Source organism: Camelina sativa, chromosome 17 (genome assembly GCF_000633955.1).
Source record: "Camelina sativa cultivar DH55 chromosome 17, Cs, whole genome shotgun sequence".
Classification (NCBI taxonomy): Eukaryota; Viridiplantae; Streptophyta; class Magnoliopsida; order Brassicales; family Brassicaceae; genus Camelina; species Camelina sativa.
Genome location: NC_025701.1, coordinates 887,550 through 902,375, shown reverse-complemented (window position 1 = coordinate 902,375; position 14,826 = coordinate 887,550). Strand labels below are relative to the sequence as shown.

The 14,826-nt window shown below is 37.2% G+C and overlaps 5 protein-coding genes across 6 annotated transcripts in view; 3 read left to right on the top strand and 2 right to left on the bottom strand.

Moving 5' to 3' along the window:
- LOC104759055 (protein SPIRRIG) overlaps positions 1-1,934 on the top strand; it is a gene marked incomplete in the record, with an annotated part of 19,989 nt that extends 18,055 nt beyond the window's left edge. The window contains 2 exon segments of the mRNA XM_010482027.1: positions 1-40; positions 148-1,934. Coding sequence (XP_010480329.1) covers positions 1-40; positions 148-1,377 — 1,270 coding nt within the window.
- LOC104754413 (beta-carotene isomerase D27, chloroplastic) lies at positions 2,718-4,568 on the top strand. The gene is made up of 7 exons (XM_010476606.2): positions 2,718-3,031; positions 3,122-3,270; positions 3,361-3,453; positions 3,528-3,589; positions 3,770-3,876; positions 4,213-4,305; positions 4,397-4,568. Exons 1-7 carry the CDS (start codon positions 2,761-2,763, stop codon positions 4,429-4,431), a joined length of 810 nt encoding a protein of 269 aa, XP_010474908.1. The 5' UTR covers positions 2,718-2,760; the 3' UTR covers positions 4,432-4,568.
- On the bottom strand, positions 4,470-6,912 carry LOC104754414 (putative clathrin assembly protein At1g03050). Its single transcript, XM_010476607.2, has 4 exons — positions 6,310-6,912; positions 5,981-6,186; positions 5,017-5,886; positions 4,470-4,913 (listed from the first exon to the last, which is right to left on the bottom strand). Exons 1-4 carry the CDS (start codon positions 6,771-6,773, stop codon positions 4,645-4,647), a joined length of 1,809 nt encoding a protein of 602 aa, XP_010474909.1. The 5' UTR covers positions 6,774-6,912; the 3' UTR covers positions 4,470-4,644.
- On the top strand, positions 7,860-10,775 carry LOC104754412 (transcription factor bHLH7-like). Its single transcript, XM_010476605.2, has 6 exons — positions 7,860-8,475; positions 8,926-9,048; positions 9,227-9,292; positions 9,502-9,567; positions 9,965-10,045; positions 10,179-10,775. The coding sequence occupies exons 1-6, from the start codon at positions 8,086-8,088 to the stop codon at positions 10,392-10,394; spliced, it is 942 nt and encodes a 313-aa protein (XP_010474907.1). The 5' UTR covers positions 7,860-8,085; the 3' UTR covers positions 10,395-10,775.
- Positions 10,894-13,263, bottom strand: LOC104754411 (putative uridine kinase C227.14). Of its 2 annotated transcripts, XM_010476604.1 has the most exons (12): positions 12,999-13,263; positions 12,796-12,896; positions 12,640-12,686; positions 12,455-12,532; positions 12,126-12,318; positions 12,014-12,044; positions 11,876-11,934; positions 11,710-11,783; positions 11,515-11,601; positions 11,371-11,432; positions 11,250-11,278; positions 10,894-11,151 (listed from the first exon to the last, which is right to left on the bottom strand). In XM_010476604.1, the coding sequence occupies exons 1-12, from the start codon at positions 13,060-13,062 to the stop codon at positions 11,065-11,067; spliced, it is 912 nt and encodes a 303-aa protein (XP_010474906.1). In that variant the 5' UTR covers positions 13,063-13,263; the 3' UTR covers positions 10,894-11,064. The 2 variants fall into 2 exon arrangements, with proteins under 2 accessions (XP_010474906.1, XP_019095208.1); XM_019239663.1 differs by lacking the exon at positions 12,455-12,532.

Sequence of the window (14,826 nt, the reverse complement as noted above, 5' to 3'; positions counted from 1 at the left end):
TTGGATAGATCTCATCTTTGGGTACAAACAGAGAGGAAAGGTACATTACACAATATTTTCCTTTTGCTGCTAGTCAAGTAGAATGCAGAAATCAAATTGTTGTTGTTATTCACTTTCTTTTACCTGTTCTGAAATATTTATTCTCAGGCTGCAGAAGAAGCTGTGAATGTTTTCTATCATTACACATACGAGGGAAATGTTGATATTGATGCAGTTACCGACCCTGCAATGAAAGCTTCCATACTAGCGCAGATTAATCATTTTGGGCAAACTCCGAAGCAACTATTCCCGAAAGCTCATGTCAAAAGAAGAACAGACAGGAAAATTCCTCTCCACCCTCTGAAACACTCGATGCATCTAGTTCCTCACGAAACACGTAAATGCTCATCTTCTATAAGCCAGATCATTACTTTCCACGACAAGGTTCTCGTTGCCGGTGCCAACTGTTTCTTGAAACCTAGGGGATATACAAAATACATAACATGGGGATTCCCAGACAGGAGTTTGAGATTTATGAGCTATGATCAGGACAAACTGCTATCAACCCATGAAAATCTCCATGAAAGCAACCAGATCCAGTGTGCTGGTGTTAGTCACGATGGGCGCATTGTGGTCACTGGAGCAGAGGATGGTTTAGTGTGCGTGTGGAGAGTAAGCAAGGATGGTCCCCGTGGTTCCCGGCGTTTACGATTAGAGAAAGCCCTATGTGCCCACACAGCTAAAGTTACATGTCTACGTGTAAGCCAACCGTACATGATGATTGCAAGCGGGTCAGATGACTGTACAGTCATCATATGGGATCTCAGTTCATTGAGTTTTGTGAGGCAGCTTCCTGACTTCCCAGTTCCCATTTCAGCAATCTACATAAACGACCTTACTGGGGAAATTGCAACCGCGGCTGGAACTGTCCTTGCGGTTTGGAGCATCAACGGTGATTGCCTTGCTGTGGCTAACACCTCACAGTTACCATCTGATTCGGTATTATCAGTAACAGGCTCAACATCTTCCGACTGGCTTGAAACAAGCTGGTATGTAACTGGTCATCAGAGCGGAGCAGTTAAAGTATGGCGGATGATACATTGTACTGATCCGCTGAGTGCCGAGAGCAAAACAAGTAGTAGCAACAGAACAGGAGGTCTGAATTTGGGTGATCAAGTGCCAGAGTACAAGTTGATTCTACACAAGGTGTTGAAATTCCATAAGCAACCTGTCACCGCTCTCTATCTCACGAGCGACCTGAAGCAGCTACTGAGCGGAGATTCAGCAGGACAGTTGCTTTCATGGACATTACCAGATGAGACATTAAGAGCTTCATTGAAACAGGCTTCACTGAAACAGGCTTCATTGAAACAAGCTTCATTGAAACAGGCTTCATAGGTTTAGAATCTAAAGCAGAGACCAGTCATTCCCCTTTTGGTTCTTTGGCTAGAACTGAAAGAGCTGGCCAGGGAACTTAAACCACATAAGAGAAAGCAAGACCAAAGTCTGAACAAAGGGTTGGCTCTGGTGGTGCGTCTCTTATACATCACTGGCTTGCAGGTTAGGAGAAAGAGAGCATAGCGAGCCACTCTCAACTCTGTTTTGCTGGTGAGTTTTCAAGTTTGAGAAGGAGAGGGAGAGAAGGTTTGGTTTGAGAATTTGTGTAAATAGATGGGAAGATTACAAGCTTTACAGGGGAGTGTGTGTACTGTGTACAGTATGGTATTTTTTGCGGCCGTTTTTTGTTTTTTGTTTTCTTACGTTAAATTGTTTCTTTTTGAAAACTCATTGAAAATAGCAGAAGCTGGGCATATTAGTATTTACAGCCCCATCTGTATCTGTATCTGTATCTGTATTTTCTCAGATGCAATCCTTGCATTGTTTTAATATTTTGTAACCTTTTGTATTCTTCATGTTTTGCATCGATGTCAATGGAAAGTTTTTCTTTTTTGGTTCTTAAGTGAGGGAGAGAGAGCGAGAAGGTCTCTTAGATTTAATATTTTGTATCTAAAACCTTGATCTCTTTGGTAGATCAACAAGAAATAAAAGACAACATACCACAAAGAAGAAAAGAAAAAAGACTCTTTATGGTACATTTTTAACGGGATTTATTTGTTGTCAGCTGCTTTGAATAAGATTTTTTTCGATAAATAAATAGCAAAATATCAAATATAATTCTTAAAATATAATAATTCATCACTAAAATTCTTCATTATTCTCCATGTTAATTTATCACAGTAGACTTTTACAAATATTTTTTTTATATCAATATGATATTCATGTTTCTGTAAATAATAATGATTTCTATATACCTAATTCAAATTAATATAAATGACGATATATTTGTTTCACGAAAAAAAGAAGATAATATACCGTTTTAATCACTTTTTACCATCACTCTATCAGCCTTTTGAAAAGATCTATAAGTCATAAATTGAAAAGAAAAAAAAAAGACAAAATGCCAAAGAAAGCATTAAAAAAAGTAGAAAATTTATGTTACCATTCGAGGTTTAATTTTTTTTTAAAAACAGAGTATTTTCTTAATATATTTCATTGTTTTCTCTTTTTACTCTTTCTCTGAAAGGACTCTTTTAAATAAAAAGAGAAAGAAATTCTTCTATTAAAGATAAAAGATAAAGACAAAAAAAAAAAGAAAAAAAGATGCACAGTCATTCAAGACCATATATATACTTTGGAGACGTCAATTCTTGGCCTTAGAAAAAAAAAAAGAACCTGCAACAAGTTTCTCCGCCCATAACTCTTCTTTTACAACAAGACCAAATGATGAACACTAAGCTATCACTCTCTCATACCAAGATTCTCACTTTCACAGCACGGTTCAACGATACTCGCACTCGAAGTGGCTTAGACAGACGCTCAAGCGTTTCCCCAACTCTCTGTTCAAAGCCCATCTACTCCGGCGAACTCAAGGCTACAAAAGAGACAGCAGTAACGGAGATGTCGAATACGAAGAATGCGAGTAATATTGAGGACAGCTTCTTCTCGAAACTTGCAATTAACTATCTCTCAAAGAATCTTCAAGACGCAGCAGGTTCGTATCCCACGTCTATATTCTTTGAACCTATGCTTATTTACTTCATATATACTTATTGAGGAAGAAATCTGAGAAATTTTTCTTTAGGGATGAGTAGTAGTAGCACCAAGAGTACCGATTACGATAGGTTAGTAGATACGGCCACTAGGGTTGCGCGTAACTTTGACACCAAGCAACAACATGAGCTTGTTCTTAGCTCTTTGGACAGAGCATTACCAGCAGAGATAAGCTCCTTGGTAAGTTTTCTAATGGATTTAATTAGATCAAGTTGCAGCAAACTATGAACATATTACAATCACACCAACTTATCTGGTTGAAATTTACAGATCAAAGTGCTTTTCCCACCTTCAAAACTCTCAAGGGAGCTCTTTGCGCTATTCACCACAATATCTTTCGCTTGGCTTGTTGGACCTTCAGAGGTACGATACTTGTTTTTGAGTTGAAATTAATATAAAATTTTCATGAGTTTTAATTCGAGAACTTCATTGCCAAGGTGAGGGAGACTGAGGTTAATGGAAGAAAAGAGAAGAGTGTTGTGTTCATAGAGAAGTGCAGGTTAACTATAATCTCTCTCTATTTGGTCCCCCATCTGATCATTAAACTTCAGACAAATATCAAAATCATTCTTTCATAAACAATCATTACATTACAGAAACTACAAATTAAACAATAATTTCACTTGTTGAGATCAATCACTCATATCATGCATGTCCTTGAATGTTGTTTATTTTGTAGGTTTCTTGAGCAGTCAAATTGTGTTGGTATGTGCACTCATATTTGTAAAATTCCATCCCAAATCTTCATGAAAAATTCACTTGGAATGCCTGTCTACATGGAGCCAGGTACTACGCTGAATCTATTTCTCTTCTAGTTTATAATAGCAATCACTGAAATAGGAAGATTAAGGCATAAATAAAACAGTTGAATCTCAAACTTAATTATATATTGTGAAAATATTAGCCTGCACTTCTCAACTTGTGGAGGCTTAATGTGATCTTTAAGGGTCCCATTGAGTCACCACTAAGGACACCATTAACTACAAGTAGACCCTTAATGATGTGTGATCATTCTTTCTAAGAAGTCAACGATTTGACTTGAGACACAAGTAATCATTTTTAATTTTTTCAAAAAGAGACAAATGTGACAACACTAATTAACATTTGTATTGAGTTTTGCAGATTTTAATGATCTTAGCTGTAAGATGATGTTTGGCCGGGAGCCTCCGGAGATCCAAGATGATCCTGTTATGAAACAACCATGCTTTGAATTCTGTAAGCATTGAAACCTTTTGTGATTGACAAGATAACTTCTTAAACAAGATATTTGAGAATCTTTATTAATAATGATTATCTGTTTTTGCAGGCAAATCAAACAAAAGCTATGGTGTGAAGCATTAGAGCTTGTTCTAGAGATTAGATATAATCATGTCAAAACATATTTAAGGTTTTTCTTTTAAAGTTAAACCAGATATTACAATTACAGAAGCCATAGTAAATTAATGTATTTGCAAAAAGATCAACGCCATTTGTAGATCTATGAGACCAAACGGATTGGTAGACAAAACAAAAAGCTGACACAACTTAAGGAAGAGCTCCATCTACGGCTCACAATCAATATTGAGGTGTGTAAGAGTAAGGTTGGTTTTGGTTTTGGTTTTGCCTTATATTCATGTGTCCTTGTCTTCCATCTCTAGAGTATTGGTCCCACATCATCTGTTCTTCCATCAACATCCTCTGTTTCTTCTCCATATCATTCATTTGCACGTATGGTGGTGGCGCAACCTCCAATGACGCTGCAAATGGATCCATGGGAACCGGACTGTTATTGTTTGCGCTGTTTCCATTTGCCGTTGCGGGTGCTGGAAGTGCTAGCATAGTTGCTGTAACCGATAGAAAATTCAAGTCAAATCATCATAAGGCAAACGAAAACAGAACAAAGTTCTAAGAAACTAAAAACAGAGAAAAGTAGGGTTTCTTTAAGACCTGCTGGTCTTCCTGCAGATCCAAATGCCATACTGCTTGCGCTTCCACTGGCTCCATAAGCCGTAGATGTTTTCACGGCTGTGTTTACAGCGCCATGCTGATACATTCCGTTAAGCAACAGCATATCAAAGCCTCCTCCGAGTTCCGACTTTTGTGCGGACAAGTTTGTAGCTGTTTGCACCAAAGCTGTTTCCCAATCCGCCGAATCATCCTTAAACGCTTCCCATCCTGGACCAGAATCTGAACCTGAACCAGTCGCGTATGGCCCGTCAAATAAAGCCAATGCCAAGCTATCTCCAGCTTCTGCTGCTCCACCGCCGTTTGTATTCCCAAGATCCAGCAAATCACCCATCGTCTCTTCTTCTTTCTTCTCTATTACCACTTCTTCCTTGGCTTCTTCCTCGGGTTTTTCCTCTTCTTCTTCTTTTGGTGGAGGTTCAGGTAAGGCCTTGATTGCATTCATATCTTCTTGCTCTTCATTAACTTCCTCTTTTCTAGCATCATCATCTTCTTCATCAGCCTCAGATTTAGTAGATTTTGTGTTCTTGGTCTGTTCTAAAGCAGATTTGTCTCTTATAAACTCATCCATGAGTTCAAGCTTCTTCTGTGTGATCTTCTCTACCTCTGGATACTCAGAAGAACGTGCGATCCCCATGTTCTTGCACCAAGAGTAGAACTGATCGAGCTCTTCGAACTGTTTCGAAACCCGGCAGAAAATGTCATAGACCTTGATGGAATCAGAAATATCTAACTCCATGAATCGGTCGATTAAAATCCCCATTATCTCTGTTACATCGTAATATATCTGAAAACTCTCCTTCACTATTGGATACAGAGCCACAATTACAACTCTGTTGTTCCTCGCATTACCTATCCAAAAATGTATTTTTTTCACACATAACTTTATACCCAAGGAAATAAACAGAGAAATAGAGGAACCGTGAGACGCAAGTAGTATATATACCTGTTGGACGACAAGCCAAGAAACGGTCAAGAAGTTGCTGCAAATGTTGAATTCTGATGAAAATCTGCTCTGTTTTCATCTCGGCGATAGGTTGTGACCTGACCACGATAGCCGTGGAGAGATCAGGCGCGGCTTGATCTTTCTCATCTCCATCGGTTTCTCCTCCAATGCAGTAAACTCCACGCTTCCCGTGTCTCGCTTGCATCCTCAAAAATCAAAAATAAATAAAATCTTAATTTGGTTAAACCAAAACGGCATCACAAATACCTTTTTAAAATACATATTCAACTTGAAACCCTAATTGAAACCCGGATCTCGAGCACTCGTACCTGAAATCAAGCCTTTCGTCAAGGTACAAGGCGTAAGTCCTGACGAAAGCAGAGTAATCCCAAGAATTAGACCTAGAAACATCCCTGAAATCAGACATGTTGAGAAGCCTGGTACCACGGCGAGTGGCGAAGAAGATCTCTTGCTCGTAGGCTTGATCTCCTTCTCCTAAAAGGCGTTGGATCAAAATCAAGGTTTTGAGAGCAACGGTCCAGCATTTGGTTTTGTTAAGGCGTCTGGAAAGCGTGTTAACGCAAGCGTTGATGTAATTGCGTGAGTAAGAAGTAAGGCTAAGGATCTCTCTGATGTATTTCTCCTCAGCAGGGAACTCTTCGTGACGAGTCGCTTTGACGATGGCAACGTCAAGTTCTGATAAAGAAGCGCTTCGACCGTTGACTTTGGCAAGACCGACGCTGGTTTGGTCCTTAACGGCTCCTATGGCTCGTTTAAGTTTACTCGAACCCATTTTATTACTACGATTAATTTGTATTTAAAGGAAATTAAAGAAAAGAAAAGAAAAGACAAAGACTTGAAGAGAGAAAAGGGAAGAACGAGGGTTGTTTTATTTGTTTACGTTTCCTCGTCGTTTCCTTTTTTCTCCTCTGTTTCTTTTTTTTTTATGTTTTGTTTTTGTGTTCTTCTTCTTCTTCTTCTTGTGTTTTGTTTTTGTTTTGTTTCGTCAATGTAGTTTCTTTGGTGTTCGTCGATTTTGCACCATTTAAGTCGCCGAAGTTGTCGGAGACATTTGCCGGTCAGAAATATCGCCACGTGGCTGGCTTTCTCTTTAAACTTCTTTAATTTGTGTGGTCAACTGAATTGTAGTTTTGTATTTACCATTAATGGGAAAGGGATGAGATTTGATTAAAGAGGAAAAAACAATAATACTATATTTCTTGCAATTTGCGAAGTTCCTCTATGAAAAGCCCAATGTTGAGTTTAACCTATATAAACTCCTAATTCTTATAGACAAACAGATAGAAGATGGATAAAACTGAGTATGGGAGTGTTTTGTTTCAGCAGCACTAAAAGGAGAAGCAGCAAGTGGGAAATGCTATCATCTGGCAATAACTCAGACGTGTCAATCTTTTATTGGATAAAGAGATAACTTTACTCCATGAGTGCTAAATATTTTGGGAAAACGACAAAAGGTGTATTATTATTATTTTTTTCTACCACTAACGAGATAATGATGATGACGAACTCGACAATACGTGGAATTTTTCCCATTACCAAATTTATAATATAACAAAAACATTAGTTTGTTTGATGCAACAATAACATTATAGTAGTTTTTAATTTCCAACTTTTTACTTAAAAGGAGTTTGGTATAGGAGCCTTTATCTTAAACTGATGTGAATAAGTTAAAGAAAGTCAAAACCAAAAAGCCCACTTAAAAACAAAAACAAAAGCAAAAAAAAAAGCCCACTTAAAGTTTCTGGAAGGTTTAAACAAAGAATAAGGGCAAAAACGAAAATAACTATAAAGTAAGGTCCTTTTTCTTAAAAAAAGGAAAGAGAGAGAGTAAGAGAGAGCATAAAGTGAGAGTCTTTTTGTCATATCCTTTTGTCGTCTGTGTCTCTTCGTCCTCATTAGCTTAAGCATCATTCATTCATCAATTTCATCATTCATTCTCCTTCTTCTTCACCTAACACAAAAAAAGATTCCCCCATGGAAACTTGTTCTTCCACCTCTCTCTAATTATTATATTAACTCGCTATCTTCTTCTTCTTTTTTAACTCACCCTCCCTATCACTGAGTCGTTACCTTAACTCGTTTCCATGGCTAACAACAACAACAACCCACATGATAACATCTCCGATCCATCTCCCACCGACGATTTCTTCGAGCAGATCCTCGGTCTTTCCAACTTCTCCGCTTCTTCTGGTTCTGGTCTTTCTGGAATTGGCGGAGGGTTAAGCGCACCTCCGATGATGCTTCAGCTCGGTGGTTCAGTAGGCGACGAAGGGAATCATCATCATAATAATCACAACATGGGTGCCATTGGAGGAGGACCTGGACCTGTTGGGTTTCATAATCATATGTTTCCGTTGGGATTAAGCCTCGATCAAGGGAAAGGACATGGCTTTCTTAAACCTGAAGGTCTTCTTCCTTCTAGGAAACGTTTCCAAGACGATGTTGTTGATAATCGATGTTCCTCTATCAAACCTGTAACTCTCTCTCTCTCTCTCTCTCTTCTTGAAATCTTCACCTTTTTCTTTTCTTTTTTTTGTTCTCTGTGTGTTTGTGTTTGTGGTTTTCGATGAAAATTAAAAAAGAAGTCTTTAGGGTTTCAAAAAAGTTGCGTTTTTGAGGAAACCCAGTTGGGAAAGGTTTGATTTTGCCAAAGGATTAGGTCTAAATTTGATAGTTACATCGAGTTTTTGGCTCAGATTGGTGAGATTTTTCTGATTTTAGTTTGTTTTTGAAGAAACCCCAAGTTGAAGATTTTGAGGTTTCTTAACTATAATTAACTTTGTAATAAGCAAGTTTGGCATAAAAGAGTCTTCTTTATGTCAAAGTTAGATTGTCCGAAATTTATTTCTCTTGTGAAAAGTGATTTTAAGCTTTTTTTTTAAAAATGTTATTGCTTCCTTTTTTTGTGTGTGTTTTGTTGAAAGGTTTACCATGGGCAGCCAATGTCACAGCCAGCTCCACCAATGCCGCATCAGCAATCTACAATTCGACCGAGAGTTAGAGCTAGGCGAGGTCAGGCCACCGATCCACATAGCATCGCTGAGAGGGTATTATTATCTTTGATACACTTTTTTATATTTTGCTCTGTTTTGCAATCTCTATGTGAATGATGTTCATGTCTAATGTTTGATCAGAGCCTCAGCTATTGCTATTAGTTGAGGTAGTTCGGCTTTTATCTTTGCTTACGGAGACTTAACCTGAATGAATATATTTGATTTGCAACAGCTGCGTAGGGAAAGAATAGCAGAACGGATCAGGGCGTTGCAGGAACTTGTACCTACTGTTAACAAGGTTGGTATCTTTTCCCTGAAGCTTCAGCTGTATGAATTTTTCAAAGATTTGTTCTCATAGATAGCTTGAAAAAGAGCTCAAAGCTAGTCAGAAAACTGGCGTTCTCAATGAGAGAGAGCTTTGTAGTTGGCAAATAGAAACTGGGGTAGTCACAAACTTTGGAATTGTGAATAATAAAGATTTCTGTTGCGTTTGGTTTCTTTTTGCAGACAGATAGGGCTGCTATGATCGATGAGATTGTCGATTATGTTAAGTTTCTCAGGCTCCAAGTTAAGGTAAAACCTCAATCGTTTTTCAGTTTCAATTCTCTGGTTTCTTTAAAATGCTATCATTGAAAGAGAGATTATTTTAAAACATCTAGAAGGATTTGGTGGTATAAATCCTTGGTCCCCACCACCACCTACTCTATTCAACCAAAACTCTAATCTGAATTAAAGATTAACAATTGTTTAATCCAATACTAATAAAGAGTAATCAAAGAGCACATGATTGGGTGTTTTTTTTGGCATTAGTCTCTTTCACTTATTGCTTGCTTCTCTCCCATGGAGAATCATTACAATTGAGAACTACGATAATAAAGCTAAGGAGAACATTGAAGAATATTATGTAATGATGATGGTCTTTGATAATATTTTTCCCTTGATAAGCTTTATCTCTGGTCAACTGTGGCAGGTCTTGAGCATGAGTCGTCTTGGTGGAGCCGGTGCTGTCGCACCACTAGTCACTGAAATGCCATTGTCGTCATCAATTGAGGTTAGACTAAAGAGAGAGAGAGAGAGAGAGAGAGAGAGAGAGAGAGACATAGACTTGAAAGAGAGAATAAAAGAATAGAACTTTTGGTAATGGGTTTGATTTACTGACTTCTGGTTTAAAAACCTTTCTTCAGGATGAGACGCAGGCCGTGTGGGAGAAATGGTCAAACGATGGGACAGAGCGGCAAGTGGCTAAGCTGATGGAAGAAAACGTTGGAGCAGCGATGCAGCTATTACAATCAAAGGCTCTTTGCATAATGCCAATCTCATTGGCAATGGCGATTTACCATTCTCAGCCACCAGACACATCTTCTTCAATCGTCAAACCAGAGATGAATCCTCCACCATAGATTTTGTTTATGGGACAGCATCCAACGTTCCTCAGCTGAAGATTGACATTTTGCTCCTTTTCCCACTATCTAGACTTTTGTGACTGATGAAAGGTAAGTAAAAAGACATTGGAGGTGGAATCTAAGTAGGATTTGTGCAGTAAAGAAGTAAGAATGGGAATTGGCAAAAGAAGAAAAAGGCTCTCTCACTTGCTTGCTTGGCTAATATTCTATCATTTTGATGAAAGTAACTCTTTTTGTTTTAAAGACTCTAGTGGGAGTTTGAGGGTAAGGGTAGTAACTAGCTCTGTAGTAGTAGTAATGAAAGGTGTGGTAGTGCTTTGAATTATTATGTAAAAAAAGGAAAGAAAAAAGTGCTCTTGTATTATGATTTTTCCCTTCTTCTTTTCTTGCACTAATTTGGATAAGATCATTTAATTTGTTCAAAATGATGTGGTTATATAGTTGGAAGCTGGACTGGTCAATAAATTATTTAAAACGATGATTTGCCTGTTAGGAGTGTAAAAGAAAACACAATGTACGAACAAAATCCGTGTACATTGCAAGAACATTGGAAATAAATAGTAATACACACACAGTTTAATGCAAAGAAAATTGCTTATTAAAAAAGAGTTCCAATGCAAGAAAATGAGTGTCTTTAGCCAAACTATCTTCATGCAAGAAAGCAGATTCAAAAGTTAATAGATCTGATCAGTAGATCAGCATTCGACTTCGATTTTACTATCAGCTCTGCATTGGGTCGGTCGTTATAATCAACCTGCCATCCAAATGTTTTAAAAAATGTAGCTACTACACTGAACAACCATTGAAATACCATATAACTGAATATTTGCAGAGTAGAGACAGAGCCTTTACCCGCCATTTAGCAACATCTGGTGGTTTACCTGTAGTACGCAAAGGAGAAACATATAAAACAAATCAGGAATTCTCTAAGGTTATTGCGAGTCTTTAAGAATTGAAAGGAATTAGTACATACCAGTTGAGATATGCCGGTTTTCAACTCGTTGCATTGCTGTATCTAGATCGACATCGATGAACCTTTCAAATGAAGATGGAAGATATTGTAATTGGTAATGTTGAGATTAAAAAATTAAGTAAAAACACTTTTGATTAGTTTTACCACTTATCATCAAACATATCCGAGATGTCTTTCCAAGATCCTTCTTCTAACAAGATGTAGTTTCCTTCTACAATTACCACTTTATGCCTGTAAAAAGAGGACACGAAGAAAAACTGATCGTCTCAGCAAGAGGTACATAAAACCATTATATGATACTATTGAATTAGGATTCAACCGGTTCGGGAAGCTACTTACTGGAGGCTAACAAAGATATCATCTTCAACTGGATCTCCAACTCCATGATCAAATGATGGTACATAAACTGATCCCTGAACAGCTTGAAAACTAATCAGAGTCTAATGCAAGTGTTGTAACTCCAAGACCCTAAGGTCAACAAAAAATCTTGTAACAATCTCTTTACCTCGTTTCTCAGCTTCTTTAAACAGTTAAGCAATAGTGCAGGATCAAAAGTCCATGGAGCTGGTTAATGGATAAAGGGGTCAAACCAATTTTGAACACTTTGAAACCTTACGTAGAAGATAACTCTATCAGATCTCACCTCCTCTTCTCGCATGGGCTTCTTTGGGATTCTAAAGAGACATTAAAAAGTCTGGTTAACAACAAAGAGCAAGATAGAGAGAACTATTAAAAATAAAAAATAAAGGCTCAACCTCCATAGCATCGAGTTGGGAACGATACAAATGGAACCCATCCATGGGAAGTACAATAGCAACATCGGGAGGATTAACCTCAGCATCAAAAGAAGAAGCTTTCTGAGGCCATAGCCTATTTACACGACGTACTACTTCATTTGCTAATGTGCTTTTTCCAGCACCAGGAGGACCAGCCAAACCAACCAAACGTCTACACGAGTCAACAGACACATAATTAGTTAATTAAAGACTGTAATCAAACGTCTACACGAGTCAACCATACTAGGGTGCAGCTAAAAGAACAGTCAGGAACAAGAGAGTTTCCAACAGTAGCCAAAAAAACTTACTTAACATTTGGGCTAAACATTGATGCTGATGTAGGGACAAGACGTTCAGCTAACTTATCATAAATCTCATCCATACAACTTCCAAGGAGAAGAAAAGTGTCTCAATACTTTGGTAGAAGCAGTGAGCAGAGACTAGAAATACACAATAGTTAGTCTAGAAATCAGCTGATCTATGAGGGATGTACCTTCCATCGACAACAGTGACATCTCTCTTCTGACTGCAAGTAATAATCTGCAAGAGACGATTTTTAATTCACAGAAGATGATTAATTAAGTAAATCACAAGAGAATCAAATATTTAAAAATCAAAACTTGTTTAGTTTAGAGAAAACCAAACACACCAAACTACGAGGGTTTCTTCTTCTAGTACGTAAGCTCAATTGAACAGGAAGAAGAGATTGGTCCCATGAGTGAACTTTGAATCCTCTGAAACGAGACGATTCTGCAATACGAATCAAGAATAGGAACGGGAGTAGTAAGCTCTTCTTAATCGAAATCCTCCGAGAAAGAAATAAAATTTAGAATCGAGAAACGGAGAACAAACCTGGAACAGAGGAGTATGAATTACAGTATCTGCTGGGTACAGGGGAGAAAGAAGAAACCTCCATTGATATGGTGAAACAGATTAAAATTATCACCCAAATAGCCCTAAAGAGTATATTTTTCTTCTTTTTTTTTAAGATGAAAATTTCTATGAATTACACACACTAAGAGTTTCGAATCAAAAAAAGTTGGGATTTTATTTTTTTGTTTAATCGAGCGAAGCGGTGACTGCCTTCTTCTCGAGGACGAAGACGAGTGTGATCCCATTGCAGTTGCAGAGGATAATTAATAATAACAAAATTATTATTTTATGTAATAGCCACGTCATTCTCCAAAACGCCGTTGACCGACCACCTGACTCAAAAATTTATCAACGGCCCACTGGGCCAGAATCTGTACAGTTCCCATTGTCTAACTCTATATACCCATATAACTATTTTTTAATTTATTTCCCATTGGTTTTACAAAATTTAAGATTTTTTTTTTATGCTTTGTTTAGCTAAAGCCTAAAAGTAATATGGTGTGATACAGTAGGGTTTAATGGACCTAATGTGTCCGGTAAGTTGGTTTAAGCTTGAACTTAATAATTATAGTTAACCTATTAATTGGGACTTTTCCTATCGAGTTTTCCATTTTTTTACCGTTAGTTAGCATTACTTCTTGATTAACTAGGAAACTTATTCATACAATATGGACATATGGTCATATATACATGTCGACACTTTACCATCATACACCCGTCACAAGTCACAACTATAGACGCAACAAAAGAACTAACTCGTAGAATCTATATATACATGATCAAAACTTCTTTTCATCTTTTACCAAAAAAAAAAAAACTTATTTTCATGTGCTTCAGATGTCAGCATCATTAGCTAAACCGCATTCTTTTTTTTTTTTCTCACTGGCTCTGGTGTAGTAGTATCATAGTTTAGTAATAATAATTAAATATATGTAGACAAAATGAAATCAAATATGTGTGAGAAAAAATTCTCTACGAAACTGCATTGTTTGTTGTATTGTCATTTCACTAATAGAGAATTTTCATGATGGTATATAATTAATGACTGATTTTTTTTGGTAAGAATCGCGCGTGTTACAAATAATACGATTGATGTGTTGATTAATTAGATTTATGGATTAAGACAGATCTAATTAAGCCAACATTCATGTGTGACCTCCTCATGTAAAATAAGCGGCTCTTCGAGTTTCCATATAGCCAATTTACTTTATACACCACAAGGGATCTTGAAAATATATATACGAATGAACTAGGGAAGAAAGAAAGAAAGAAAAGATATTATTATTCATCCATGCAAAAGCATCGAATTCAAATGTGAATAAATGTGCAAACTCATATATGTGAGAGAGATACGTGGCCTATTATGTTCTTGCCTTATTGGAATCTAAAACAGCTTACGGTGCTTTACATTTTCCCCGCATATACGCATAGTTTCTTTGGATATTATTTGTTACATTATTTTATTAAACTGAGATAAATAAAAATAGAAGTAATTCATATCCAAAAAAATAAAAGCAAGTTGGGTCCATTTGTAATCTCTTCTTCATGTCGAATATGTTCTCGGTAGTATTTGATCGAACGAGACCTTCTTCTAGCAACGACACGTTCCTCACCATCTGGTTTGGACATTTTCACGTTTCCAATTTTTTTTTTGAATTTTAATTTCATTCCTTGCTGTTACTCTAAAAGAATACTTTTTCCTTTTGTCTAATGAAAAAAAAAAAACATAGTGCATCCGTTTTCCTATATATATACCTCTGTTTATTTTTAATGCAGTTTAACTTTGACCGCCCCCCCCCCCCCCCCC

Coding starts and splice junctions, on each gene's coding strand:
- LOC104754412 (XM_010476605.2), top strand. CDS start 8,086: ATGGCTAACAACAACAACAACCCACATGATAACATCTCCGATCCATCT. Junction 8,476..8,925: donor GATGTTCCTCTATCAAACCT/GTAACTCTCTCT, acceptor TTTTGTTGAAAG/GTTTACCATGGGCAGCCAAT. Junction 9,049..9,226: donor CACATAGCATCGCTGAGAGG/GTATTATTATCT, acceptor GATTTGCAACAG/CTGCGTAGGGAAAGAATAGC.
- LOC104754411 (XM_010476604.1), bottom strand. CDS start 13,062: ATGGAGGTTTCTTCTTTCTCCCCTGTACCCAGCAGATACTGTAATTCA. Junction 12,319..12,454: donor ATGTTTAGCCCAAATGTTAA/GTAAGTTTTTTT, acceptor TGACTCGTGTAG/ACGTTTGGTTGGTTTGGCTG. Junction 11,602..11,709: donor GATATCTTTGTTAGCCTCCA/GTAAGTAGCTTC, acceptor CTCTTTTTACAG/GCATAAAGTGGTAATTGTAG.
- LOC104754413 (XM_010476606.2), top strand. CDS start 2,761: ATGATGAACACTAAGCTATCACTCTCTCATACCAAGATTCTCACTTTC. Junction 3,032..3,121: donor GAATCTTCAAGACGCAGCAG/GTTCGTATCCCA, acceptor ATTTTTCTTTAG/GGATGAGTAGTAGTAGCACC. Junction 4,306..4,396: donor ACAACCATGCTTTGAATTCT/GTAAGCATTGAA, acceptor CTGTTTTTGCAG/GCAAATCAAACAAAAGCTAT.
- LOC104754414 (XM_010476607.2), bottom strand. CDS start 6,773: ATGGGTTCGAGTAAACTTAAACGAGCCATAGGAGCCGTTAAGGACCAA. Junction 6,187..6,309: donor GACGAAAGGCTTGATTTCAG/GTACGAGTGCTC, acceptor TTGATTTTTGAG/GATGCAAGCGAGACACGGGA. Junction 4,914..5,016: donor ATCTGCAGGAAGACCAGCAG/GTCTTAAAGAAA, acceptor TATCGGTTACAG/CAACTATGCTAGCACTTCCA.